The following is a 23782-nucleotide window of genomic DNA, read 5'->3' on the forward strand; positions in this document are numbered from 1 at the left end:
GGTTTTGTGTAAACAATCTTGAGAAGAATGTTGTTGTGAAAGAAAGTCTGTTGTGCCTCGAATCTCCGATGGCCAGATAAGCAAAGAGCTATGAAGGATAGAAAAGGACTCTCATGACAGAGTGTCCTGTATTTTGTATTGCTGATGGAAAAAAGATGCAAGCACACACACAAAAGCAAGAGTAGATCATGGGAACGACGTTGCAGTCCCTAAGCAGAAGCAGCCACCGCCATCTGCTCATCGATCCTCAAATCCTTCTCCACAACCAACTGCTCCACGCCATATCCCATCCCCACTCCAGCGCGTCCACCAACGGCCTCCCAATCCTGCTCCTTCCTCAATCCACGTTCCTTCCAGATGCCCTCGAGCGCATCCACAAGCACATCCATGAGCTCGGGGCCATGTCCGGGTGTGGGCGTGATACGCAAACGTTCCTCGCCGACGGACACGGTGGGGTAATTGATACTCTGCACGTAAATCTTGTGTTTGTAGAGTAACTCATCCGAAATAGATTTAGCGGTCTCGGCGTCGCCGACGAGGACGGGGACGATGTGGGAAGGGTTGGGGACGACTGGGATGCCGAGGTGGCCGAGGCGGGCTTTGAGGGCGCGGGTGTTGAGTTGTTGGCCGGTGCGTTCGGCACGGGATTGTTTCAGATAGCGGATGGAGGTGAGGGCGCCGGCGACGACGACGGGGGGGAGGGAGGTGGTAAAGATGAAGCCGGGGGCGTAGCTGCGGATCATATCGACAAGGGGCGCGGAGCCGGCTGGAATAGAAGGACGAAATGTAAGGACATCGATTGAAATAGACTAGGGTGTGCGACGGCGATATATACGTACCGATATATCCTCCAACAACTCCATAAGCCTTGCCAAGCGTTCCAGTGATGATATCAATATCGTCCATGGCATCAATATACTCGGCAACACCAGCACCGCGCGAGCCGTACATGCCAACTGCGTGAACTTCATCCAAGAAGGTGATGGCATTGTACTTTTTCGCCAGGGCAGCAATCTCCTTGATCGGGCCAATGGATCCGCACATGGAGTAGACAGATTCAAAGGCGATGATTTTGGGCGTGTTGATGTCCACCGATTGGAGGAGAGACTCCAGGTGAGCCACGTCGTTGTGACGGAAAATCTTTTTGGCGGCACGCGAGTTGCGGATACCCTGAATCATGGAGGCGTGGTTTGACGAGTCGGAGAAGATGACACACCCGGGCATTTTGCCGGCCAATGTCGAGAGAGTGGCATCGTTTGCCACAAAGCATGAGGAGAACACGAGAGCACCCGATTTCTTGTGAAGATCCGCAAGCTCGTGCTCTAAGCTCAAGTGAAGCTGGGCATTGCCGGCAATGTTCCGGGTTCCGCCCGCTCCAGCACCATATTTGTCAAGTGTCGCCCTGATGAAATAGAGAGAATTCGGTAAGCAGACTGGACAAGAATGAGATCGTTGCAATTATGGAAACATACTTCATAACGTCAATGACTTCAGGATGCTTGCTCATTCCCAAGTAATCGTTTGAGCACCAAACAGTGACATGTTCACCAGTTCCAGTGTGTGCTGTAGGAAACTTCTGAGCCAACCTGTTGATGTTGTTAAAGTACCGGTAACTCTTATCCTTGTGCTTTTTCTCGAGCTCAGTCTGGTAGAAAGACTCGTAATCGAATTTCTTCTGAGCAGACTGAGCAGGGCGCGCAGCAGGCAACGACGCCAATCTCTCAGCATGGTTGGCGTGAGGAGCTTCTCCGTGCTGCTGGTGCGGGACAGGGCACCTGCCAGCGGGAGCGGGAGCAGGAGCAGCCGCCGATTTGGTAGGGATGAATTCCGGAGTAGCGGTACGAGCAGGCACGCTGGACAAACCATCGACAACAGCAGCGTAAGGGCAGATAGCAGACGAGTGCATGGACTTAGCGCCCTTGCCCACCGAGTGGTGGTTGGCCGGCGGAGTAGGAGCCTTGTTCTTGACGGACTGAACAGCCAACGCCTTGGACATGACGGGGCATCGCTGGGCGGAGGCGAACAAGGCGCTAGAACGCTTGCCGGTGGCACTGCCGGAAGTGACCGAAAGAGTGGACAGCTTCCTCAAGGCCGACACGGGAGTGCGGGCCAGGAATGGGCAAGAGCGGGACACGTTGGAAAGAAGAGCCTCCATTGCGTCGTTTGCTTTTGATGATCGGAGTGGTGAGCACGAGTGAGGGTTGTCTGCTACAACGAGAGCGATAGTTTCGCCTGAGAGTCCTCTAGTATTCAGTGATAGGATATGCAGTAGCCTATGTCTTCGTCGGACGATTAAGCAGCAAGCGGAGCGCAACTGGGAATCTTGCGGAAGGATAGCGTGGGAAAATTCCGGCGTCCTTTTTGGCTCTTCTCTTCGAGTCTCCTGGTCTCGTGGGCCCCACCCAATAATCAGGGCACTCATGATTAGACAACGCCCGTTGCTTTCTGGCCCCGCGTGATTAGACCCCCCTAATGTGGATGGGCACCACGGCCTCGCTGAATGATTAGACTTTGTCCAATTGGGGAGCCAGAAGAGATGAGAGGCACATGCGCCGTACTCCCACATGGTACTCTCCCGCGCTTCCCAAACAAAGCGGGCCGCATTCATTCGAAACGCGCTGGAGTGGTGCGCGGCATTCTCTCGCATCCGTTCAGATGGTCGACGATTCCATATGGTTTTTGTTCGCGCACCCTGTGAAGATGGTGAGATGCACCTTGCGGCGAAGTCTCCGTCCCCACACCGCGCACCCCGTGATTGTGGGGTAGTACAACCGCATCATAGTCTCAAGTTCATCCGCCTCTCGGGTTTCTTCCCTGGGCCCGATTGTAATGAGTCAAGGATGCTGTCAAAAGAAGCAGTGCCCAACTCCCGCCCAACTCCAGATCCAGTCTTTCCCATTTCACAGCGAGAATCAGCAGTGCAAAATGCACCTTCATTGAGCAACTACCACATATGCGCAAAGCAGGCGGCATGGGGGGCTCCGACATGCGGGTCGGCTCGCGTGGAAAATGCAACCGATACCAGGTTCGCCTCAAAATAGTGCTTTCCTCTCAGGCGGGCGAGGGAGCTCTATCACGTACCAGTCCTTCCGGATTCTAGCACAGAAATGCACTCCGCATTGAACTCCCCTCCGCTTCTTCGAACGGGATTCGACTCCAAAACATAGAACCCCATAAACACCTAATTCCCCCGCGATTCTCGGTCTCAAACCCCAGACTCCCAAACACCGCCTGGACGCGACCGAGAACGGCATCTTCCCCTGAATCCCTCTCTGCGTAATCCACACAACCCGCGCGCTGCCTCATTTGCGTAGTCCTTTCCTTCTCGTCGGGGAGGATTGCAAAGAGGTGGGGTTGGAGCCGGGTGTGGGACGTTACTGTGTTCCGCTCGGTTTGGCGTTGTTTATCGCCGCGGCCGAGCCATCGCATCAACAGATTCCAGTTTCGTTGAAACAAGGTCAGTCCCACACCCGTTGTGGGCATGTTCCTCGCGGACCCGCGCTTTCGGGCGTCTTTGCGCGCCGCTTGGCGGGTGGAGATGGACGTGGGCCGTCCGTCTACGATGCGATGAATTCGGGGTGTTGACGAGCGGGATGAGGAGATCGCTGTGGCTGTCGAGGTGGTGGTTCAAGTAGGAGATGAAGGTTCCGATGTGAAAGGTTGGGGGGTCAATGTATTCGTCGATGAGATGGATGTGGGGAGAATTTCCAACAGGGAGGACGATCCGGGGATGCCGGCTTCAGAACTGCTCAGGCGTACAGTAGCGCTCAACCAGTTGACATGCTTCGATATATGAAACCGCCGTCGAAACCCTGTTCCCTCAGACCGACGGCAACCGGTGTACAGTCAATGGACATAAAGCTGTGTCCACCCTCTAATTGAAATCAGTATCGTGCACGTAATGTCACAACCCACAAGCCACTGTCCAACGCTTGTGCAACTTCGCAACACCGCATGGCTTCATACGCGCAAGATCCCATAGGTGCAACTGGACGGGACGCGATCGGCAGCTGCCATCTCAACTTTTTCAAAGATCCGAAGCATGTGCATATCGTGGAATTTCACGCCTTCGTTCTCGGAGGTATGCCATCCAGTGTTTGATCCCATCCACCGAACTCTCCAAACTGTGCATCCGCTTCATGCTTGCGCGCCCGCTTATAAAAGGCCGGGGATGGCTGCTAGCGTCCTCCCTTCTCCCCACCCAAGCACGCATCAAGACTCCATTCAAAGAGCAGCGCATCAACAAGATGCCATCTCAAAGCGCTCATAGAAGTTTACAACAACTAGACGGAAGAAGAATCTCATAATCATGCGGGAGGGCTAATGTTTGAACAGCGGGGGCTGGGTTTGCTTCCGGGTATCCCGCTGTTCGGCATGCTTTCGTCTTGTGACGGAATGTGTCCGTTGCTTGCTCTTCTTTCCTCCAGTTGCTGTTATTCTTCTATTTGCGGAACAGACATGAATTATGAGGTCGTTTGTTATGTGAGGTGTGCTGAATGCGGTTGTGATGCTTTTGCGATTGCGGCAGGCTTCTCGGTTTGAAGCCAGCGAATGTCGAAAAATATAAGATCACGTGCCCTTCAAATAAATGTGTTCTGGCGCGTGTGTCGCTCTTGCCGGCGTCCTTGATTTTCCGAAGGAGGCCTTCCAGGCAGTTCAGAGATTCCCAACGCAAATCACTGTGGTAAGTGAGCGATATCCAGAGGACAGTGTTCTGCTTTTTGTAGGCCCCTGCAAGAAGGGGAAGAGGCACTAGACGAAAACCCTCTGTCTGCGTGTGGCGGTCCGCGTGTTTTTCGGGGAGAAGTTCCACCCCCATTGCTCTTTGCCTGACGGTATTGTCCCACCATCAGGTTCCGAGTCCCCATCTGCACAAGCACTCACCGACATCGAGAGATACATATTTGCCTATAATGTACCGCCCCATAACCCAAGCCCTAGCCCGAACAACCCGCACCGCTCTCCGCCCCCACCACATCACCCCCCTCACCCGCCTCGCCTCCACCACCGGCCCCTCCACCCCCGAATTCCCCGACTGGTCCCGCAAACCCCCCGTCCCCGACGACCCCACCCAACCCGACTACCTCCCCCTCATCCAAATTCCCCGCCCCGTTCGCCCCGCCTCGGAGCCCACGGAAACCAAACGCGCGCGCCTGGTCTACGCATCCCGCAAGCGCGGGATCCTCGAAACCGATCTGATTCTCTCCACCTTTGCCCGCGACCACCTTGGGACTCTAACCCGGGAAGAGCTGATTGAGTATGATGACTTTCTGGAGGAGAATGATTGGGACATTTATTATTGGGTTACGGGCACGCCCGGGAAGATTGTGCCGCAGAGGGTGAAGGAGTTCAAGGTGTTTCCGAGGTTGGTGGAGCATGCGAAGAATAAGGGGAGAAGGATTTTGAGGATGCCGGATTTGGATTAGATGCGTGGATTGGTGCTGGAATTTTGAAAGGGGTTGGACTAGAGCGATTGTGCGAAGGACCTACGGCTCTTTGGGAAGCCAGATGAATCGACGTGAAAAGTGATCGAGGAGAGCAGCAAGCAACGCGCCACCGCACAGTTTACGCAACGACTCGCGCGGAACAGTCGGTCCCAGTCCGGATGCTCACAAGCCAATTTACGGATTGGGTCGAGGACGTGCATTGAAACTGCGAGCTGGCAGGGGGTTCAGAGAGAAATGCCGAGAGAGGAGGATGTTTCTCTCACAATCCTGCATGTCAGCGGCACGGAATCATCGTTCCATAGGAGAAGGGCCTTCTTCTGCTAATCCCTTCTCAAATTAGTTTAGTCCTGTCATGTCATATCAACGTCAGATGGTGGCTTGCCATCTTGTAAATAATGGTGGCCGCATATAAGTGACCGTATCAATGCACTGCACTCCCGATCTATCAACCGAATAATCCATGTCGCCTCTCCGAGGAAACTACAGCAGAAGAATCAAGGGCACTGGTTTTCTTAATTATAATTACAGACGACGGTTTTTTTCTCAGTTTGCTTTTATCTACACAAATACGGTATCGCTCCCCCCTGGTTGGTCCAGTTCCCTCATCATTCTGTACAAACTTGCAGGGCACCCCTCAGCGACGACTCAGATCCATCATCTACTGCCTCTCACGGGCCCTGTGGAAAAAAGAGGTGTGAGGACACTGTGGGCCCAAGGAGGGGTGGTATACAAGAGCGAGGAAAGAGAAGGACTTCTTACCTAGGTGCGCAGCGGATGATATCGTCAACGCGCAGAATCAGCTCCGCGGCTTCCGACGCTGATAGCAAGACTTGCTTCTTCAGCTTGAAGGACTCTGTGATGCCCAGCTCCCGCACGTCACCGATAATGCCGAGGTCCATGTCTAGAATTACGCAGTCAATTAGTCGCTCAAATGGGAGGCAGGGGTGTCAAGAATCACACAAAGTGAGGGGTACGTACTCAATCCATAGTTGCTCTGCCCCTTGTGATGCGCCGCACGCAGCTCAGCAACAAGCTCAGCACTGTCGTATCCCGCGTTGTCAGCCAAGATGGTAGGAAGCTGACGAAGCGCCTTTGCAAACGCCTCGCACGCAATCGCCTTCTTGCCGGGGGTCGTGACGGCGACCTCCTCGACGGCCTTGGCCATGAGCATCTCGGCGCAACCTCCACCGAGCGTCGTTCTTGGCTCCTTGACGGTCTGGGAGAGCACGCAAAGGGCGTCGTGGAGGGACCGTTCGGCTTCGTCCAAAAGCTGGTGTGTCGCACCTCGCAGGACGATCGTGCAGGCTTCACCGGCAGCGACGCCGGAGAACTTGATCAGACGGTCTTCGCCGATGATGACCTCTTCAATCACGTCACATTGGCCGAGCTTCACAAGCTCCGGGTGGTCGAAGGTAGAGGTGATCTCGCCTCCGGTCACGAGAGCCAGCCTTTCGATTCCGTCAAAGTCCGCGTGCTCGATGGCCATGATGCCGGCATCAGCAAAGAGCTGTTCTGGCCAGTTGTAGATCAATTGGCGGTTGACGAAGCAGTTGATACCGTGGGCCTTGATCTTTTCCACCTTCTCCTTCATCTTGTCCTTCTCAGCGCGCTCAAGCTCGGCGAGCTTGCCGGTCGCATCGACACGAACGCGGGCGCCAAAGATCTTCACCTTGTCGGTGTCCATGGGAGTGTTGGCGACAAGGATCTTTGCGTTTTCTATCCTTTTGGGTTGGTTGACACCGATCTTCTTGTCGAGAATGAAACCAGGAGAAAGGTACGAGTCCGTGAGCTTGCCTCCGGGCTTCTTGATGATTTGAATGTTGTCCAGGTTGGTGCTTCCCTGTGAAAGAGAGATGGTTAGTTAGATTCCTGCAGTAAATCCAGGGCGTGGGAACATCCTAAATCTCACCTTCAATCGAAGCACCGCATCGACAGCCAAATTAGAAAAGTACTCCTTATCTTGAGACAGCACCTTCGAGCTCAGTGTAGTCTTTGCAATGTTCATCAAATCTTCCCTAAACTCCACAGGGTTTGTGCTGTGGTCCTTCGCGGACGCCTCGAGTGCTTTATACGCGGCAGCAGACGCGATCCGGTAGCCCTCGATGATGGTCTGGGGGTGGATGTGCTGGTGAACCAGCTTCTCCCCTTCACGAAGGAGCTCGGCAGCCAACACGCAGACAGATGTGGTTCCATCGCCGACCTCGTCGTCCTGCACTTTCGAGATGTTGACGAGGACCTTTGCTGCGGCGTTGTCGAGCGCGATGGATTTCAGGATCGTTGCGCCGTCGTTCGTAACAATAATGTTTCCGGTACTCATAGACTGTAACGTCTTGTCCATGCCTTTTGGGCCGAGCGTCGTTTTAACGAGATCTCCCACGGCTATTGCGCCGACAAAGGAAGCCTGCGAAAGGTTATGGAGTTTAAGTAAATCTGGGCTAACATACTACACCGTGCTTCCTCGTCCACACTCCACAGATACGCACCAATCGAGCATTCTCAGCCCTCTCCTCCGTCGCATTGTCTTTGAAAAGTTCCACTGGTGCTAAACTCTAGATTACGACTGCAAGTTAGACTCCGGTCCGCGCGCCACGCAAGATCGAGGGAAAACATGCACCGCAGCCAAAGTACGCACCATGACGGGCAAGTATGTGATCCGTTAACAGGTAGGTAGTGCTATGTACAAATACGATAGCTCTGAAGCCTTGAGGGTCCGTGTACAGTTGTCAGACGGGGAGATGCTTCTCAGACGACTGCGTATGGGGAAGTCGGACGGATTGGAGTCTGGCCGGCGTTTAATGTCAAACACGCTATATCACGTGACTGACATTGCAAGTAATATTAGTCCGTCTGCCCATTCGGATATGGGCCCCGTCGAGAAGGTCCAAGCAGTATCAATGCAGCACTCCCAGTCGGCCATAGTCCAGCAGTCCTTTCTCCTTATCGCTACTTGACAGAGTATGGTCTCAAAGCACACCGGCTCACGAAGATGGACTCCGGAACAGAAATCTTGTTCCACAACCCCATCCCTGTCACGCTCAAACACCAGGAGACAGGGTACGGCTTATGGTTCGACGATCCCAGAGTTGAGGACGAGGGGGGCGATACAATCCCGGTGGCGGCGAGATCATTGGTAACATCGTGTATTTTTTATGTCCGTTGTCTTTATGATCTGGGCTTGGTGTACCGCGCGTAATGGTAATGGACAAACTCCTCTTTCATACATGAGCACACTGGGGCATACGGTGCGTTGTGAAAACTTTGGAGCCCTTTAGACAGGCTTCATTTGCTGCTTATTATGTGGGAGGACGGCTGTCCTGATGGGAATCCCCAGCTTCGTCAGCTTCACCAGTGCACCATGCTCCTTATCAGCGTAATTTGCCTCCTTAATGGCTGGGCGCCTGCGTTTGAGTTCGCATGATTAGTCGGTGGGGACAATACATTATTGCATACATTCTCGTAGCCCGGTGAGTTCGGCGTCAAATGTGGCGCATCTTTTTGGGTAATCCATCTCCTCTGCTACGGGTTCCCAACCTGTGTTCAGAGCATGTTGTCCTCTCAAGTTTGAGACTTTCGCGGTTCAGGTCGCTGACAGTGTGGGAGGGATCACGGTGGGGGGAACCCGGCGAACTGGTGGGTCGGAAATTCCCAGGGTGATTGATGACGGGATCGCATCGCCTTCGTCTGCTGAAGGAAGCATATGTAAGAACATATGAGGTGATAACCTGACGACACCTTTGACCTACCACGGTGGAGACTGCTCACATCCCGAACGGCTGTATCCGTGGGCACCCTCTGATAAGGCTCTCAGTCTGTCGGCCGCAGGAAGCTGTAGGAGGAGCCCCCACAAGTCTGGCCCGCCTCAAACGCGCTTAACGAGGTCCGACACGCTCATCAGGTCAGCTCCCTCTCTCGCAGAACTCAACATTATTCCCACGCTCAGAACTCAGAAGGAGGGCCATATTGCTGATAGGAGGAGAAAGCGCTCATACATACACGGTTGACCCAGGCGAGGCGGCAGTCTGCAGACATACTTGCTACGAAGCAACTGCGCTGGTCTTCGCGTAGAGATTCTGGATTTCGCTATAGTTCACGGTGCCCAACTCCGACGCTGCATTGCCCACGGGACCCTGGGAACGAAGCATCGCTAGTCACTCGACAGGAAGCGCCGAAGGAAGAAGATACCCGTTGGCAAAGTAGGACTCAGCCTGAATAATAACGAGCGTGGTTGGGTGCAATCGTGGAGAAAACGCGAAGGAAAGCCGGACGATCGTCCTCGGCTGCGGGCTCGGAACTCTCGGAACCTTCGGACATCCCTACGAATAGACGATGCCAAAGCCACGGCATACAGGCGCCCACGTCTGCCCGCTATGTCTTTTCCTATGTCCTACAAAGACTTCGCTTACGAAACACTTGGACGATGTTTGTTTCTGTCCCTTGCCCAAGCGGACGTGCTCGCAGTGCAGGCGCGTGCATAAGGCGGCGGCTGACCTTATTACATGTCTGCATGAGGAGAACCCTGGTGAGTACCGCGAGCGGAGCGACCGAGCGAAGCGACGGTTCTGTTCGGTCTGGGAGTCCGTGCGATTGCCAGGGAGGCCGGAGCGAACGCGGGCTGCGACGAGCGAGGCGAGGCGCTGGGATGCTTCGGGCAGGCGAGCCGTGAGGTGAGCCCTTGGTTCGCGAGCGGAGGGAGCGACATTGCGCCAAAGGCGCAATATCCGCTTATCGCAGGTCTTAATGTGAGCGACAGCAACCGGTCGCTCTTTTACATGATTGATGGATGGTGAATGATGGATGATGATTCGGTGTTGTTGATGATGGTTGAAAATTGACGGATTTGAGCTTTTATTAGACACGGAAACGATACCATGTTGCGTAAAGAACTGCAAGATAGAGGCAAGCTCAGTCACAGAGTTTGCGCATCACTACCGTCAGAAGCACGGCCGGGACGCCCCATTATACGAGAATAGTGCAATATCCTCCACGACGTCGTCAGGCGTATTCCCACCACCACGGATAGGAGCCGCCGCCGCGAAGCTTGCGCGTGCAACTTCCCAAGAGTCCGCCCCAGTCCCGCCGGGCACACCTAGCCAACCTAATAGGAATGATTTCAGGGCATATGGGTCGCCGATGCGGGTTGTTGAGGAGCATACTCCACCTGCGATCGCTCCATTTACGTTTCCGCAGCACAGAAGGCTTGTGCTGGACGGGAAACTGATCGATGTCGTCTTGAGATTGGAGGAGTAAGGGTCACCAGTGCTGCGAGTGTTGGCTGAATTGTTTGCGCAACTGACTGCTTACTCCTTCGTTGTAGCGATCGCCCCGCTGTCCGAGGACTGGCAGAACGATTGGCAGTAGATCCTCGTAAGAGTGCCTGTGTCAGGGTAAGTAGCAGCACTGGTGTGATGTCCAATCCCAAGAGAGGTTTGAAACAATCCTGACACAATTCGGCCGCCCCAAGTTTGCCATCGAACACATCTTGCAGCGTACCGAAGACAGAGGCATCTTTCTCCGCGATGAAGACGGCTACAGATTGGAGTACGGTAAGCCTCGGCCTGAACGGCACTTGAGCATTGCCTGTTCCTTACTTTGTGGCTCATCTCATATTTGACAGAACGGGTAGAATGGGAGGACCGCGATAAATGGGTGTACATGGCAAATGGCGAAAAAATGAAGTGCGGGCTTCGGTACATCTTCACGCTCTGTACGCCGCCACCGCTCACCGTCAGTGATGTGGAAGCTTTGAGTCAGATTGGAGCCCATGCGCCATCGGAACGGTGAGTTTCAAAACCACACGAGTAAAACAGGCGGGTCCGGCATTGGAGTCTGATCGAGTGTATTTTCGATAGGAATACCCCCAATGGGAAGACGCCCGCAACCGCGAACGGCTCACCAAGCGCTCGAGGAGGATTCCTCACCGAACCCCGTCAACTCGCCTCCTACAAAGTCCTTGACACACCACTACCCACCGAAGAAGAGCGGGAAACAACACCTGCCCGTCATCCACCTCAACCCTCAAATGCGCCAGCACCAGGTCCATCCTCAGCCCCACCACCCCGCCATCAATATCAACATCAACCCCCGGATCCACAACCCGGCCCATCCTCCGCCCCACCACGCCCCATACGGCGGCGGTGGTCACCCCAAAAAGGCCCCACACCGTCCCGCATCCGTACAGGAACAACTCCAGCTTTCGACGACGACCAACAAGATCCCCACATCTACGCCAACCATCTCCCAAACCCAAACCTGGACCCGAACCCAAATACCAACATCAACTCCCACCAACCAACACCCGTAACAGCCCCATACCGCCGCCTCTTTCCCACAACCAACACAGCAGCAACAACAACCCCCCGCCCCTCCTCCGCTCCCACCCCCAAAACACGCCACCCGCTCCTCTCCCCAACGTCCCTCACGTCCCCCCGCTCCGCCCTCAAACGCAAACGCGGCTCCTACGACATCACCCTCCCCATGCGCACCACCACCGACCCGGTCTCACTCTTCTCCCCCGCGGGGACAAGAAGAAGGTCGGCGGTGATACCGAGGGAGTTGAGCGAAGACGATCGGCAAACGATTTTGGAAGCGTTTAGAGAGATTCCCGGGGCTGGGGAAGGTGGGGCGGGCGCGAGTCCGACGAAGATTACGATTCATAGGACTATTGTTATGCGGCAGAGTTTGGTTAGGTACGTGCGGAGGGGGAAGGGGGGAGGGGGGATGTGTTGTGGGGTTTGGGGAGTGGGCTGATGGACACGTTGACTTGTTCGCAGCTCGCTTATGACGCCCATTAAACGCTTCTTTGGCGCCGATCGGGATCGGAGCGCCGATGACGAGTGAAGAAGCGGGGAAATCTGTAGGCAAAAAATCATAGAAAGTCACCAAACCGCCGGACATCCCACTGGCACATCCCACTGGCCGATATCACTCACCCGAATCCCACAGTCTCCAACTTCCGCAATTGCAAAAGTGTCTCTTGACGCTTTCTCATTCCCCTGCCGTCAACGTACCTCATAAAAGGCATGCTGTATTCCCATTTCTTTGAATTTTTATATCCTGAAGCGCATTTCATCGCATTGCAAATCTTGTGGTCCTCGCATTGGGATGTGTCATAGGCATGAGAATGAGGCCCTCTTCCGCTTACTTTGTATGGCGGGTGGGGATGGATGTGCGCAGGAATAAGCAGGTGCATGTGCCCGCATGATCATTGCCGGCCCGCCGTTGAATCGTCGTGCACAATGTCCACCCTCAACCGCCGTCCCCACCCAAACCTCCCACCCAAATACCACACCCGCTCCATGCCTCCACTCTCTCCTCCCGGCGCAGCCCCATCAAACACCGCGTAAGGCCGTATTCACATGCCCTCAACACCAGAGCCAGCGTTCTCCTCCCCAAGGCGGTGGCTAGAGCCGCACCGGATGAACGTGGGTGGGACCGGATTGTATGCGGGTTCTCTTCGATGGGCCCACCGCGCATCGCTCTGATATTTATGGCTGCTGAGCTCCGTGACTGATGTGTCCAATTGTCACTTACTGAGTGATTTCAGTGATTGCGGGCAATCTTCCTGAAAGACTTGGAAATCCGTATGTAAGGGAAAACGACCCTCCTCTGCATGTTTTGACGGCACCACTGTCAAGCTGGTGAGTCCTCGGCGAGTTTGACATTATGACGCGACGTGATTTGTGCACCGGTTTGATTGAGGGCCCCTGATTGACAGGCTCCATCCACATTTATGAACCAGCGGCGCCGCCGTAGGCCACCCAGTGGCAACCCATTGCTCAATCATCATCTCCATCTTCATCCTTGATTTACCTGATCAATGCTCGCCGTTTATTTAGCATTGATTAGTGATTGATCGCTTCGGGTCCCCTCAATCATTGCTCATGTAGGCTACCCACACCACCGACACTCAAGCTAAACACGTTGACTCGCAGCCTGGGCCGCCAGCGATGGGGTGTGTGCTGGTCTACGTAACCTGTGGCAAAGACATCGGCGATATGATACCGGGCCCATCATAAACATATGGATCAGGAATGAATCAGGGACGGGTTCTGCAAGGGTCCGTTTACAAATGGCGCTGAAACCCACAGTATCTGTAGCCCCGACATGCCGAAGAGGAGCCGCTGGCTGGCCGGCGTTGACGCCATTTTCATCACGAGCAGTCGAGGCTGAGCAAGGGTCTCAACTTTTTGAGGCCTTTCATCTGCTTCTGATCGCCTGTGCTGACTCGCCAAACGGATGTAATCTCACACAGCTCCCAGGAAAAACCACCAGATGGCGATATAGTACGGTAAGCACCCTTTCTGTTGAACGGCTGTTTGAGACACTGGATGGGAACTGCGTTTTACATACGGATGAAAGCGAGAGCGCCAGCCAACGTCAGTCGCGGCCAACTCAGCGCGTTTCGGCTTCAATCCAAGCCACAGACATGGATGCTGGAAAAGGGCCGCCCAGAAATCCGGCAAGAACAGTACTGTACGTATCCACACGCTGAGCGGTATATCAGCAATTCATCTGTTGTAGTGGCGGCTTTCTTCATCTCATTCAAGTTGGCGTCACTTCCTCCGCACGAGGGGTGAAGCCACTCGGATCTACACCGTGGGTTTTACCGCCCATTTCGCCAATATTCAGACGCCGAGGATCTCAATCATGAACAAGTAATAATGATCACCGCGAATGACATTGCTCTGCCGCTGTACCGTACAATACATGTTTCAGCAACGTTCCAACGCCATACCCCACATATCCAACGTACAACCTGCACACCTCGGCGCCCGCCGGCGCTAGATCGAACCGCTCGGGCACCCCCACAAAATGCCATTGGTGTTTTGCCTATGGCTCGCGGACTGACGTTCGAGAATCGATGCAGCTGGCGTGGATTGATGAAGGTAAGTGACGGAAAATAGGCATCCGTTCATGGCCAGTCCAAGGTCTCACCCAACCAACCGCCCCACGCCAAGCGGCCCAAACAAGGCGAAGCAATCACGACATGAATCACCGGCCGCCTAGTGCCCAGTTTCGGCCCAACGCGTCGCGAACCGTTTTGGAGATGAGAAATCCAGGCGCTGGAAGTGAAGAGATCCTTTGCCTACTGTACCCTTCCATTCCTTCTCCTTGGCCGACTAAGTGGCTGCACTCCGATCGCGGCATATGCCATCACTTCCAAGTTCCAAGGCAGCCCAGCCCCTTCATCTCCCCCTCCCCTCTTCATATGGCATTTACGAAGGGGCGTGCTGCGCAGGGCAAAGACTGATGGTGATGACTCAGCGCGATTGGAGTCTCCGACAAGTCCGCCACGTCAACGGTCAATGGAGAGGAGTGACTATGCAAATGCCCTTCCCTCTCCACAGCTCCTACGGCTGATCCCCTTTGAGCCTCCGCCTTCCATATCGATTCACCTCCTCTTTTTAGGGGAGAGACATGCTATCTGATGACTAGCCCGTTCTCGCCCTTCTTTTCAACCCCGACGGTCTGTCTACTCGCAGCAGCATCTTTGTCCTGTCCAATTCTGCCCAACTTTGAGCGACGTCGATCCCCTTTTACTTCTCACCCCCCGGCCGCCCCCTCCGTCCGTGCCTTCTCTTTTTCTGCAGATCCTGGCATCCTTACTCGTGGGAAGCGTGGCTGGGTTCTTCCCCACCTCTGGAGGAATTGCTTTTCATACCTCGTGTCTCGCCGGACAAGGCTGCATTGATACATCTCGCCCCAAAAGCTTCGACCTAACGTGTCCGTCAAGCATTCCAATCTTCGAATTCTTCAAGTCTCGTTGGCCATTGTGAGTAGCCGCTGCCGTCGGCGACAGTTCAGTGGGCTTCTACTTCTTCAGCAGCAACATCACGTTGGGGGCGCTAACAATCAGCGGTGCGACAACTACCGAAAGCTTCTCTATAATAAAGAAAGGGCGTAGTCGGAGGTGCAGAACCAACGAAGATCCTTCGCTCTGGATATCGTAGATCTCGGCGGGTCAGCGTTCTGAGTTACAACATCTTACAGCGAGGAATATTGGGAAACTGCGCAGAGGCCGGAAAAGACTTCACCCATACCGTCACGGCGCAGCGGCACAACCATATCCTGGTCTCCACAAAAAAAGGTCGGAAGCACATATTGCTTCTCTCGCGGCAGCAGCAAGGTTTCTGCGCGAAAGCGTCTCCACAAAGAAAGTCATTCCATTCAGTCTTCTCCGTCCCCCACTACCCTGATTTCCGAACGCCGTTTGCTCGACCCACATCGTTGATTACACGCGCGAAACTGAGCAATAGCGCTTACCCACCCCAAACTCCCCACAGTGGGTCTCCATCTTTGGGTTTTGCTTCGCTGGCTCTTTCAAGACACCGGAAGCATAAATCTAGCCGATCCCGACCGTGCTCGCCCTCTTTCTTTGCGTGGACTCCCTTTTCCGAAGCGATGCGCTCCCGCCAACATCGCCTACCAACTCCACCCGAGATGACCTCCACGCTGCTTTCCCCTGCGTCATCGTCTGACGGGTGCCAAGGGAATGTCTCTTTCCGAGGTAGCATTGTGTCCATCTCGTCGTCGTCATCATCGGTCTCCTCGGCGTCAAGCTCGTCTTCATCCTCCGGTTTCTCGTGTGATCTGAAAGGATACCGAACGCGGCGAAGTAGCCTTGCCGAATGTGATACGGAACGGTCGTCGACGATGCCTGTAAAGACGCAAGAGTACACGACAGTCGGGCGTCAACTCTTCCCGCAGCCTACTCCGCCGTCATCGCCAGCGCTGATAGTACCAAGGCGGAAAAGCCCTCGGAGAAGTCCTTGGCCCATCGCGTTTCCGGAAACGGCAGCAAGCAAATCTCGAGTTCGGGACCGAGCAGCGACGACAACGACGGCGACGAGGCTCGACAAGTCGCTGGCACGTGGCCCTGCTTCAGCATCGTCTTCGGTCTCGCTGCCAACATCGGACAACGCATTGTTCTTCTCCAATCCATCTCGCTTCCCATCAACCACATCTCCACCATCCTCGCGGCTGAACGACCGCCGGCATGTAATCTTATCCCATGCTATCGCACGGAACTTCCTCCACGCCTTCATCACCCTCTTTGTGCACTTCACCTGGCACAACCGCACCACTCAAAACCCACCGTCTACCGCCTTCACCTGTTACGTCAAGCACGTCATCACCACCACCGCGCTCCCCGTCCCGGTGCTCATCACATCGCTCATCCTGGTATCGCGCCTCAAACAGCGTCGGCCAGATTTGCGCGGTGAAGCGGGCTCCGAATGCCGAATCTTCATCGCCGCGCTAGCCATCGCGATGAAGCTGCTCATGGACAACACATTCTCGGCGCGGACGTGGGAGAAGGTCGCGAGTATACCCGTAGCGGACCTGAACGTGATGGAGATGGAGTTTTTGGGACAGATCGATTTCGAGACGCATGTGGGCGAGGCGGAGTACTTTACGTGGTTGGGATGGGTTACGGATGCGGTTGTCAAGATGCACGCCGACACGGTGGATGTCGCGCCGCCGCCGCCTCCAACATCGTCGCAACCAGCGCCCGTAGCCGTCAAGTCTGAGTTGCGATTCCCGATGCCAACCCGACCACCGCTTCCACCACTACCTGCCGTGCATCCCGCGTCAGGTATGCCTCTACATCATCTGCCGCCTTTGCCACCTTTCGCAAAGCTCAACGGACCTCCGCGTTGCGTCTTCTGAAGATATCGAAATGCCCCTTGTATATGTGTACATGTTGTATATACCCCTTTTTGACCATTGTTGGAATGTTCCTCGTCAGAGACAGTGCTACTACCTGTATATCTCTTCCTTTTTGATGTCTTGATCTCCCCCAACTTGCTATTGAGCCCTGTTGTATATGTGCCTATGTAGCTTCTATTTTGGTTGATATGCGCTTTTTTGTGAATATACCGATGCTTCCTCTATGCGGTCTGCATTATCCCTTTCTGTAAATGAGCCTGATCCGATAATCCATAAACACCTGTGCAATCGAAGTGGATCGAAGTGAAATCAGTATGAAGTAAGGGATGCCCGGTCCGTTCGGACTTCTCGAAATGCGAAGGGTTCGGCGTCGCGTGTCCGAAACCTTCGTCCGTCCCGCCGCTCCATTTGCAGCCGGAGGGGGAGGAGAGAAGAGTTCCCAAACTGCCCAGGGCCCATCGGCAGGGTCCACCGCATCACGACCACCAAAGAGCTCGACAAAGTCCCTAAACATATGGACACTCAGCGCTGTACGGTTGCGTCGGCCCTCGACTTGCGGTCGATCTTCTGGGGCAACCTCCTTCTCCTCGGCTTCAAACCAGACAACGCGTCCATCAACAAAAATGTGTTCAACAGCCACTCGCCTGCTGGGGGAAAGGCCATGGAGGCCGTCGTCAGGTTTCTGTTTGGGGTTCTGGACGAGAAGGAAGCCGATTCGGTGCGTGCTTTCTTCAGATTGTTTATTTCGCGGGTGCAGGTTGGCGCGATGAGTGGGCCTCCTCACGCTAGGGGTGTCGAGGGGAAGGACACCGGTCCGCTGTACCACATAATCCATGTCCTGAAAATTGAACCATAACAGCGTTTCGCCAAATGTTGGCCGATAACAGACCGAAATCAGGCCCGCGACTTTCGGAATATCGTTATCAAGTGGCTGGAAGCCATGAAGAAGGAGGGTCAGTTGCCGCCTGATGTAACGATTCGGAAATCGCATTTCGATGAATGCCGGGGTGAACGGTGAGAAGCGCTTCTGACCCCTGAAGAATTTGAGGATAAGGGGGGTTGCGGAAATTGATGATTGTTGGAAAATCCTTTTGGCAGATTTGAGCGGACGCTTTGGGCGCTTTCCAGTCTGGCATTGAGGGTGGCACTGAGTCGGGAAGTCGGTGGTAAGGCAGTGAAAATCTGTAGTGAAGTTCCGGCTCAACGGTATATCAATTAATTCTTGCATGCTCTGTAGCGGACGGCATGGAGAAGATAGGGGAATGCATGCTGAAGAACAACGAGGAACTGAAGGTGCATATTGGAAGACATCGACATGAAAGATAAAACCGGATGCTGATATCAATACTTTACGTCAGACACAGTCAATCAGCAATCACCAGACATTCCTGAGAGAGTGTACGGCGCGGGGAGACCAGCAGAAGAGGTGGGAATCGTATGGCACAAAACTTACAAGTGAATATGAGGAAGTGAAACAGCGAAAGGTGCCAACAAGACCTCGATACTGTTTTGGGGCTGACTTACTGATATCACATTTCGAACAGAAAGGAGTAAGCCTAAAACGAGCCCGATTGGATAACTCCTTTATCAAGCTTTTTGGAGATGCAGTCCCAATCAACGAGGCGCTGAAGCATCGCGACGAGTGCCTCTCCAACATCCGCCAGCATAGAAAACGAATGGCGAAGTGGATGCATGACAATCAGGAAAATGTGGAGACCATCGGAGCGTATGTCAATGGGCGGATGAAAACGCATACGTTGATGGGCAACGTCCCGCGGAGTGGCCCCGGACATTTGACAGGGCCACCTAAAGGCGTGGTCGATCTGACCGAGGTTGCGAAGAGGTGGGGCGAGGCACATGCGGAATTGGCGGCCGCTCTCCGCTCGTATTTTGACGAAAGGAAGGGCGTGGATGCGATAGATCACAACTCGATGGAGGGGTTGTCCGACGCGTTCATCCTGCTGAACGATGCAGAGGAGTTGAAACGGCAACTGGAGCACGAGTTTAGAGATGTCACTGCGAAAGTCGAGAAGGAGAGTGCCAACTACCGGGTGCAGTACGCCAAACGGCATAGCCTGCCGTCGACGAAACCATCATCACCTACCTCGAAATCGTTCACTCAAACCTACGACGGGACAACATCACCATTTCCCCTAGATCGCAAAGCACAATGGCAAAGCGTGCGCACACCGCCACCGCCAACATTCCGGAAAACTCTGTCCTCCCTCACGACAACCCCGGAGGCAGTGCAGGCCCTCCAAAGGAGTGTCGTGACCGAGATGTCAGCAAAGCGGGCTCCGGCGGAGGAGGCAGCTGCCGCAACAACTGCGGGACAGTTGAGGGAGAGGGTTCTGGGCGTGGTGTCGTCCAATGAAGGCCGGCGAGAAGCGAGGAACAGGACGGAGTTGGGCGCAACGGGACAAGCCCGCAGCGGGCTGCTTATTGCTGCCGGTTCATCACGCAAAACCGGTGCTACGATCACAAGGCGGGTAGTGCCTGCCCCGGTAAAGCCACCCCCCGCCCCATCAATGGTGAAGCAGGCCACGAGGGCGGAATCGGCGACGGATACTATGCAGCGGACCTCTGCTGGAAAGAATGCCCACGTAACATTGGGAAGTAGGCCGACATTGGTCCCATCGAAATGGCAGCAGAGAGCACAGACAACGGCGGATATCAACTTTACGTCTCGTGCCCCATTTGATGGGAGTCGCACGGCCGACGGCGAATCACTGATCCCGGAGGGCAAGAGCAAGCCTTATACTCGGAATGATACCCAGATCTCAAACACCGCACCTACTGCCTCTGCAAGACCCAAACGATTCGCGCTTATCCCTGAGGTTTTACCAGACCGCTCCACTCCACTACCTGTTCCACCGGTATCTGGTGGTTCGATACTCGCTCCACATTCGGCTCTGAAATCATCTCGACCTCTGTTGCACACCCTACCGGAGGCAGGAAACGAACCTGTTAGCAAATCCACCCTCTTGGCATACGACCGTCTCTGCGAGCAGATCGTTGACTTTGTCAACAATGACATTGTTTTCCCAGGTGCTCTCGAACCGAGCATAGGATCCGATTTTTCAAACGATCCGGTAACTGTAGTGGCTGAACCGAGGTGCATCGATGCTCGCGAGGCCTTATCAGGCGGCTCCGAAGACCCCATCTCCGCACTGGGAACAGCGGCGTTTGCGCCACGCGCCGAAATCCCTCGCACTCCTGAAAAGGATCCACCGAGAGCCATCCGACCCAAGATTGCATTTTCTCCGATACCTTCCACACCACCGCCCGTCCGCTCTAGTTTATCATCAACACCGCAGGCTGCCACGCCGTTATCGGCAACCGCTGCCCAAGCTACAACACCGCCACAATCTACAACGCCTTCTTCACCTACTATCCCGCCTTCGACCCTCAGTTTCCTCCTCAAAGCAGCGATGTACAAGCCCAAAACGCCATCAAAGCTGTCGCAGCCGGTCATCTTCTCGCCAGACTCTTCCATCGCGTCTGATGATCTCGACTCACACGGCGGGGCCGAGATTGGGGTTCCGATGTGGACTACAGTGGACGGGAATGATTCCCAAGTGCATCAGCGATTGGATGCGGCGTCGGTGAAGGAGGGGGGAGACGGGAATCCTGATGAGGATGGGCTGGGAATTAGAGAGCTGGGTTCGATGGAGTTGTCCATTGAGCTGGATCTGGAGCTTGGGCCTGATGAGAGTGGATTTTTGTCTTTTGATGATGATTGAATGACGGTTGTATGAGCGACGAGGATTGCATTACCATCTGGAGTCTAGACAGACGCCGTGTAAGATGCGCATACATTCAAAGCGTAGTGTAAAGATATCCGGAATGCGGCAGATTGTTCATATAATTGTTTGGTGTGCTTATAAGCACCCTGAGAGGAAATAGGTTGCAGAGCAGAATGAGAAAGTGGCCTGCATCTAATGTTGTCAAATCTATACGCTGCTCTGCTGTAGCTACATCACGTCAGATTGTTCTCGAACCCGAGACAGTTGATCTATGGCATATCTGCATCGAATTTTCTGGCCACCGCCTCGGACAATTCGCTGTCGTTGTACCACGTTAGATGGCATACTTCAAATGTATACCTGGGCATCAATACTGCGAACGTACCTGTATTCCTTATTCAGAACATCGTACTGATGCTGCTTCTCCTTCAGAGCAGCTGCCATATCTGCCAGTTTGTGGTTCTGTTGCGCCAGCTCCAGCTTCAGCTCGGCGGATTGGACTTGAAGTGCCTGTAGCGACGACTGTACCGTAGGCATTGTCATCAATATGAAACACGATACTGTCAAATCCCGGGACAAAATGAAGATGTCAAACCAATACCTGTGTTTTCTTCAACGCCGTCTCGACTTTATCGTTCTCCGCCTTCGGCACGGTGTTTTCCTCCATATCCTTCTTGAGCGCAACCAGCTGGTCGTCTCGTTGTGCGATTTGCGAGTTGAGGCCCTCTACTTGCTTTTCATACATCTGAACAGGGACCCAGTCTCATCAGCACTGCCCGTTTGTTGCCCAGATGATGATGACGCAAATCAGGTGATGCCATACCGTGATGGGATCCTCGCCGGCTTTGAAGGTTTTGATGTCCGGCCCGACTTCCGCTAGGGCTATGTGGGATGTGAGATCAAAAATGCGGGAGGGCAGCAGGGAGATGGGGAGACGGACGTACTTGTGTCTTCCCTTTTCTTCTGTTCCAAGATCGAGGGAGGGAGGTATGCGGCGTACTGAGCCAGTTTTCGACGGAGTTCGTCTTTCAATCTACATTGATGATAATTGAGGCGAGCAGTGAAAGGGTATGAGCGGCTCAATGTTCGTCGTACCTTGCATTCTCGACTACATTGGGCCCAATGTATCGGAAGAGAGGTGATCAAACAATGACTTCCAGAATCTACGTTCATGGGAGTTCCATCTCGGCATCGGTTACCGGCAGCATACCTTCCAGCGCCACATATTTCGCAGCCAAGGTCTTGGTCTTTCTCCGCTCGAATTTGACCAGTAGCCTGTTCTCGTTCTGCGCGAGCAGTTTCTGGACTTTTGTGCGGAGGAAGGTGAGCTCGCGCTGGTCATTGTGGAAGCTGGCGATGGTTTTGTCGTACTCGTTCTGTGTTAGCCGGCGGGCGATGAAGAAAATAAGCCAGAGTTGACTGATAGTGGTTCTTTTTTGAGTTGGAGTTGATCGTATTTGCTTTGTTATTACCTTGATCTCGGCAAGAATAGGCCCGTACACTCTGAACTCGATGATAATCTTCTCCCAGACTGCGCCGTACACCTGCAGTCGACGGAAATCCGGTCCAACGGCGGGTGCATCTAGCACTTGCAACTCCTTCCATCACGAAACCAGCGAAGCAGGTCAGTTTCCTCCCCGCCATACACTCCGATCGACCCAGTGCCCCCCAGCCAGTCAGCGCACCCAATGCTTACCTTCTCCAAGTAAGCATAAAGCTCCTGCAACCGATCCACTTTCGCAAACCGCTTCGTAGTCGACGTCCAATGCACGCGCTCCAACGTCGCATCGATCTCCCGTCTCGCTTTCCATTCCTCCCGTTTCGTCAGGTTCAGCGACGCATTGGGCACGATGTAGTGCTGGTGGGTCGTCAGATTACCCTCTGCGTCGCTGGATGTGCGGGGAGCGGAAGTTGGAGAGGGTAGAGATGGGAGTGTAGGCTGGGCGGTTGTGGTGGAGGGGGTCTCAGAGTGATCGGAACGGGGTTGGTAGGGCGGAGGTTGCAGGTGGTGAGCGCCGTCGGCCCCGTTTCCTCCGAGCGGGGGGAAAACCGTATCCCGCAACTTGACAGCGTCGTACTGTTCCAGCACATCGTGCAGGTCCGTGGTATGGTGCACAAGCGCTTGTGGCTTCTCTCCCGTAGTCTGTACCTTCGCGCCCACCTCCGCACGCCCAACATCTGCCCCCCTTTTGCCTACGGACCCTCCCGCGTGCACTCTCACACCTTCCGGTACGCTCTCCAACCCTTGCATTCCACCATCACTACCACCAACACACTCGTCAGCCCTCCCCAACCCCTCCGGCGCCGTCCTCGCCTTCCCATGCGCCTCCTTCACCTCCTTATACATCCGATTCGTCACGGCCGGGTTCAGGTACCCATGATACAGCGTGTCCACATGCTTTTTCTGAGACGCGGAGAGCTTGTCCAGGACGGAGGCAATGAAAGAGCGTTCGGCGTGGAGGGGGACGCGGAGGTGTGCTGTTGGGGTTTTAGTTGTTGTGGTGGTTTGGGCGCGGCGAGTTGGTGAGCTGTTCCGAGGGGCGCCGGTGGTGATGCTTCGGGAGGGGGAGGCGGTACGCTGTTGGCGGGTTAGGGTGACTCGTTCGCCGGGGTAGTAGGTGAGTTGGCCGTGGGAGGAGAGGCCTGTCCAGCGCTTTTGGGGACACATTTATGCAGCGGTCAGAAAATCTCATTGTTATGCATTCTGCACGCAGTCAAAATATAGCCCCCGCACCTTTATGTCTGCGTCCATTTGTCGAGATTCACACGAAGGTTCAAGTTTCTTTTGTGATGAAGGTCGTTGAAAAAGGAATGGGGAAAGCAGTCGAGAAAAGGTCGTGAACCACCGGAAAAGCTGCAGCCGAAAACCCGATTGACGGCACAACCTTGGAGATTGGAAAAATTGACACCGCGTCGGACCCT

At 54.5% G+C, this 23782-nt stretch overlaps 7 protein-coding genes across 7 annotated transcripts; 4 read left to right on the plus strand and 3 right to left on the minus strand.

Annotated features, from left to right (window-relative positions):
- Positions 1-209: 209 nt before the first annotated feature.
- Positions 210-2155, minus strand: EV422DRAFT_506202 (pyridoxal phosphate-dependent transferase; the record flags this gene model as incomplete). The annotated part of the gene is made up of 3 exons (XM_053068541.1): positions 210-766; positions 840-1402; positions 1473-2155. 3 exons carry the CDS (start codon positions 2153-2155, stop codon positions 210-212), a joined length of 1803 nt encoding a protein of 600 aa, XP_052925611.1.
- A 2500-nt stretch (positions 2156-4655) lies between these two features.
- Positions 4656-5445, plus strand: EV422DRAFT_48023 (Flavinator of succinate dehydrogenase-domain-containing protein). Its single transcript, XM_053067294.1, has 2 exons — positions 4656-4684; positions 4854-5445. Exon 2 carries the CDS (start codon positions 4914-4916, stop codon positions 5424-5426), a length of 513 nt encoding a protein of 170 aa, XP_052925612.1. The 5' UTR covers positions 4656-4684; positions 4854-4913; the 3' UTR covers positions 5427-5445.
- A 492-nt stretch (positions 5446-5937) lies between these two features.
- EV422DRAFT_528609 (T-complex protein 1 subunit beta) lies at positions 5938-8179 on the minus strand. Its single transcript, XM_053070292.1, has 6 exons — positions 8080-8179; positions 7931-7996; positions 7357-7848; positions 6426-7287; positions 6207-6348; positions 5938-6124 (listed from the first exon to the last, which is right to left on the minus strand). Exons 1-6 carry the CDS (start codon positions 8080-8082, stop codon positions 6106-6108), a joined length of 1584 nt encoding a protein of 527 aa, XP_052925613.1. The 5' UTR covers positions 8083-8179; the 3' UTR covers positions 5938-6105.
- Positions 8180-9611: 1432 nt separating this feature from the next.
- On the plus strand, positions 9612-10861 carry EV422DRAFT_47932 (uncharacterized protein). Its single transcript, XM_053067280.1, has 2 exons — positions 9612-9966; positions 10300-10861. Exons 1-2 carry the CDS (start codon positions 9774-9776, stop codon positions 10692-10694), a joined length of 588 nt encoding a protein of 195 aa, XP_052925614.1. The 5' UTR covers positions 9612-9773; the 3' UTR covers positions 10695-10861.
- A 5683-nt stretch (positions 10862-16544) lies between these two features.
- On the plus strand, positions 16545-16868 carry EV422DRAFT_478142 (uncharacterized protein; the record flags this gene model as incomplete). Its single annotated transcript, XM_053067267.1, has 1 exon — positions 16545-16868. A coding segment is annotated over one exon (324 nt), but the record flags the coding sequence as incomplete, so codon positions are not given.
- Positions 16869-17410: 542 nt separating this feature from the next.
- Positions 17411-20945, plus strand: EV422DRAFT_48117 (HAUS augmin-like complex subunit 6 N-terminus-domain-containing protein). The gene is made up of 6 exons (XM_053067309.1): positions 17411-17832; positions 17974-18128; positions 18213-18280; positions 18352-18407; positions 18473-18598; positions 18659-20945. The coding sequence occupies exons 1-6, from the start codon at positions 17629-17631 to the stop codon at positions 20855-20857; spliced, it is 2808 nt and encodes a 935-aa protein (XP_052925616.1). The 5' UTR covers positions 17411-17628; the 3' UTR covers positions 20858-20945.
- Positions 20946-20993: 48 nt separating this feature from the next.
- On the minus strand, positions 20994-23738 carry EV422DRAFT_48047 (uncharacterized protein). The gene is made up of 10 exons (XM_053067298.1): positions 23595-23738; positions 22557-23513; positions 22333-22458; positions 22071-22236; positions 21956-21968; positions 21805-21893; positions 21684-21742; positions 21462-21605; positions 21246-21382; positions 20994-21178 (listed from the first exon to the last, which is right to left on the minus strand). Exons 1-10 carry the CDS (start codon positions 23610-23612, stop codon positions 21130-21132), a joined length of 1758 nt encoding a protein of 585 aa, XP_052925617.1. The 5' UTR covers positions 23613-23738; the 3' UTR covers positions 20994-21129.
- Between the last annotated feature and the right edge of the window lie 44 nt (positions 23739-23782).

Source organism: Fimicolochytrium jonesii, assembly GCF_025526975.1.
Source record: "Fimicolochytrium jonesii strain JEL569 chromosome Unknown EV422scaffold_11, whole genome shotgun sequence".
Lineage (NCBI taxonomy): Eukaryota > Fungi > Chytridiomycota > Chytridiomycetes > Spizellomycetales > Powellomycetaceae > Fimicolochytrium > Fimicolochytrium jonesii.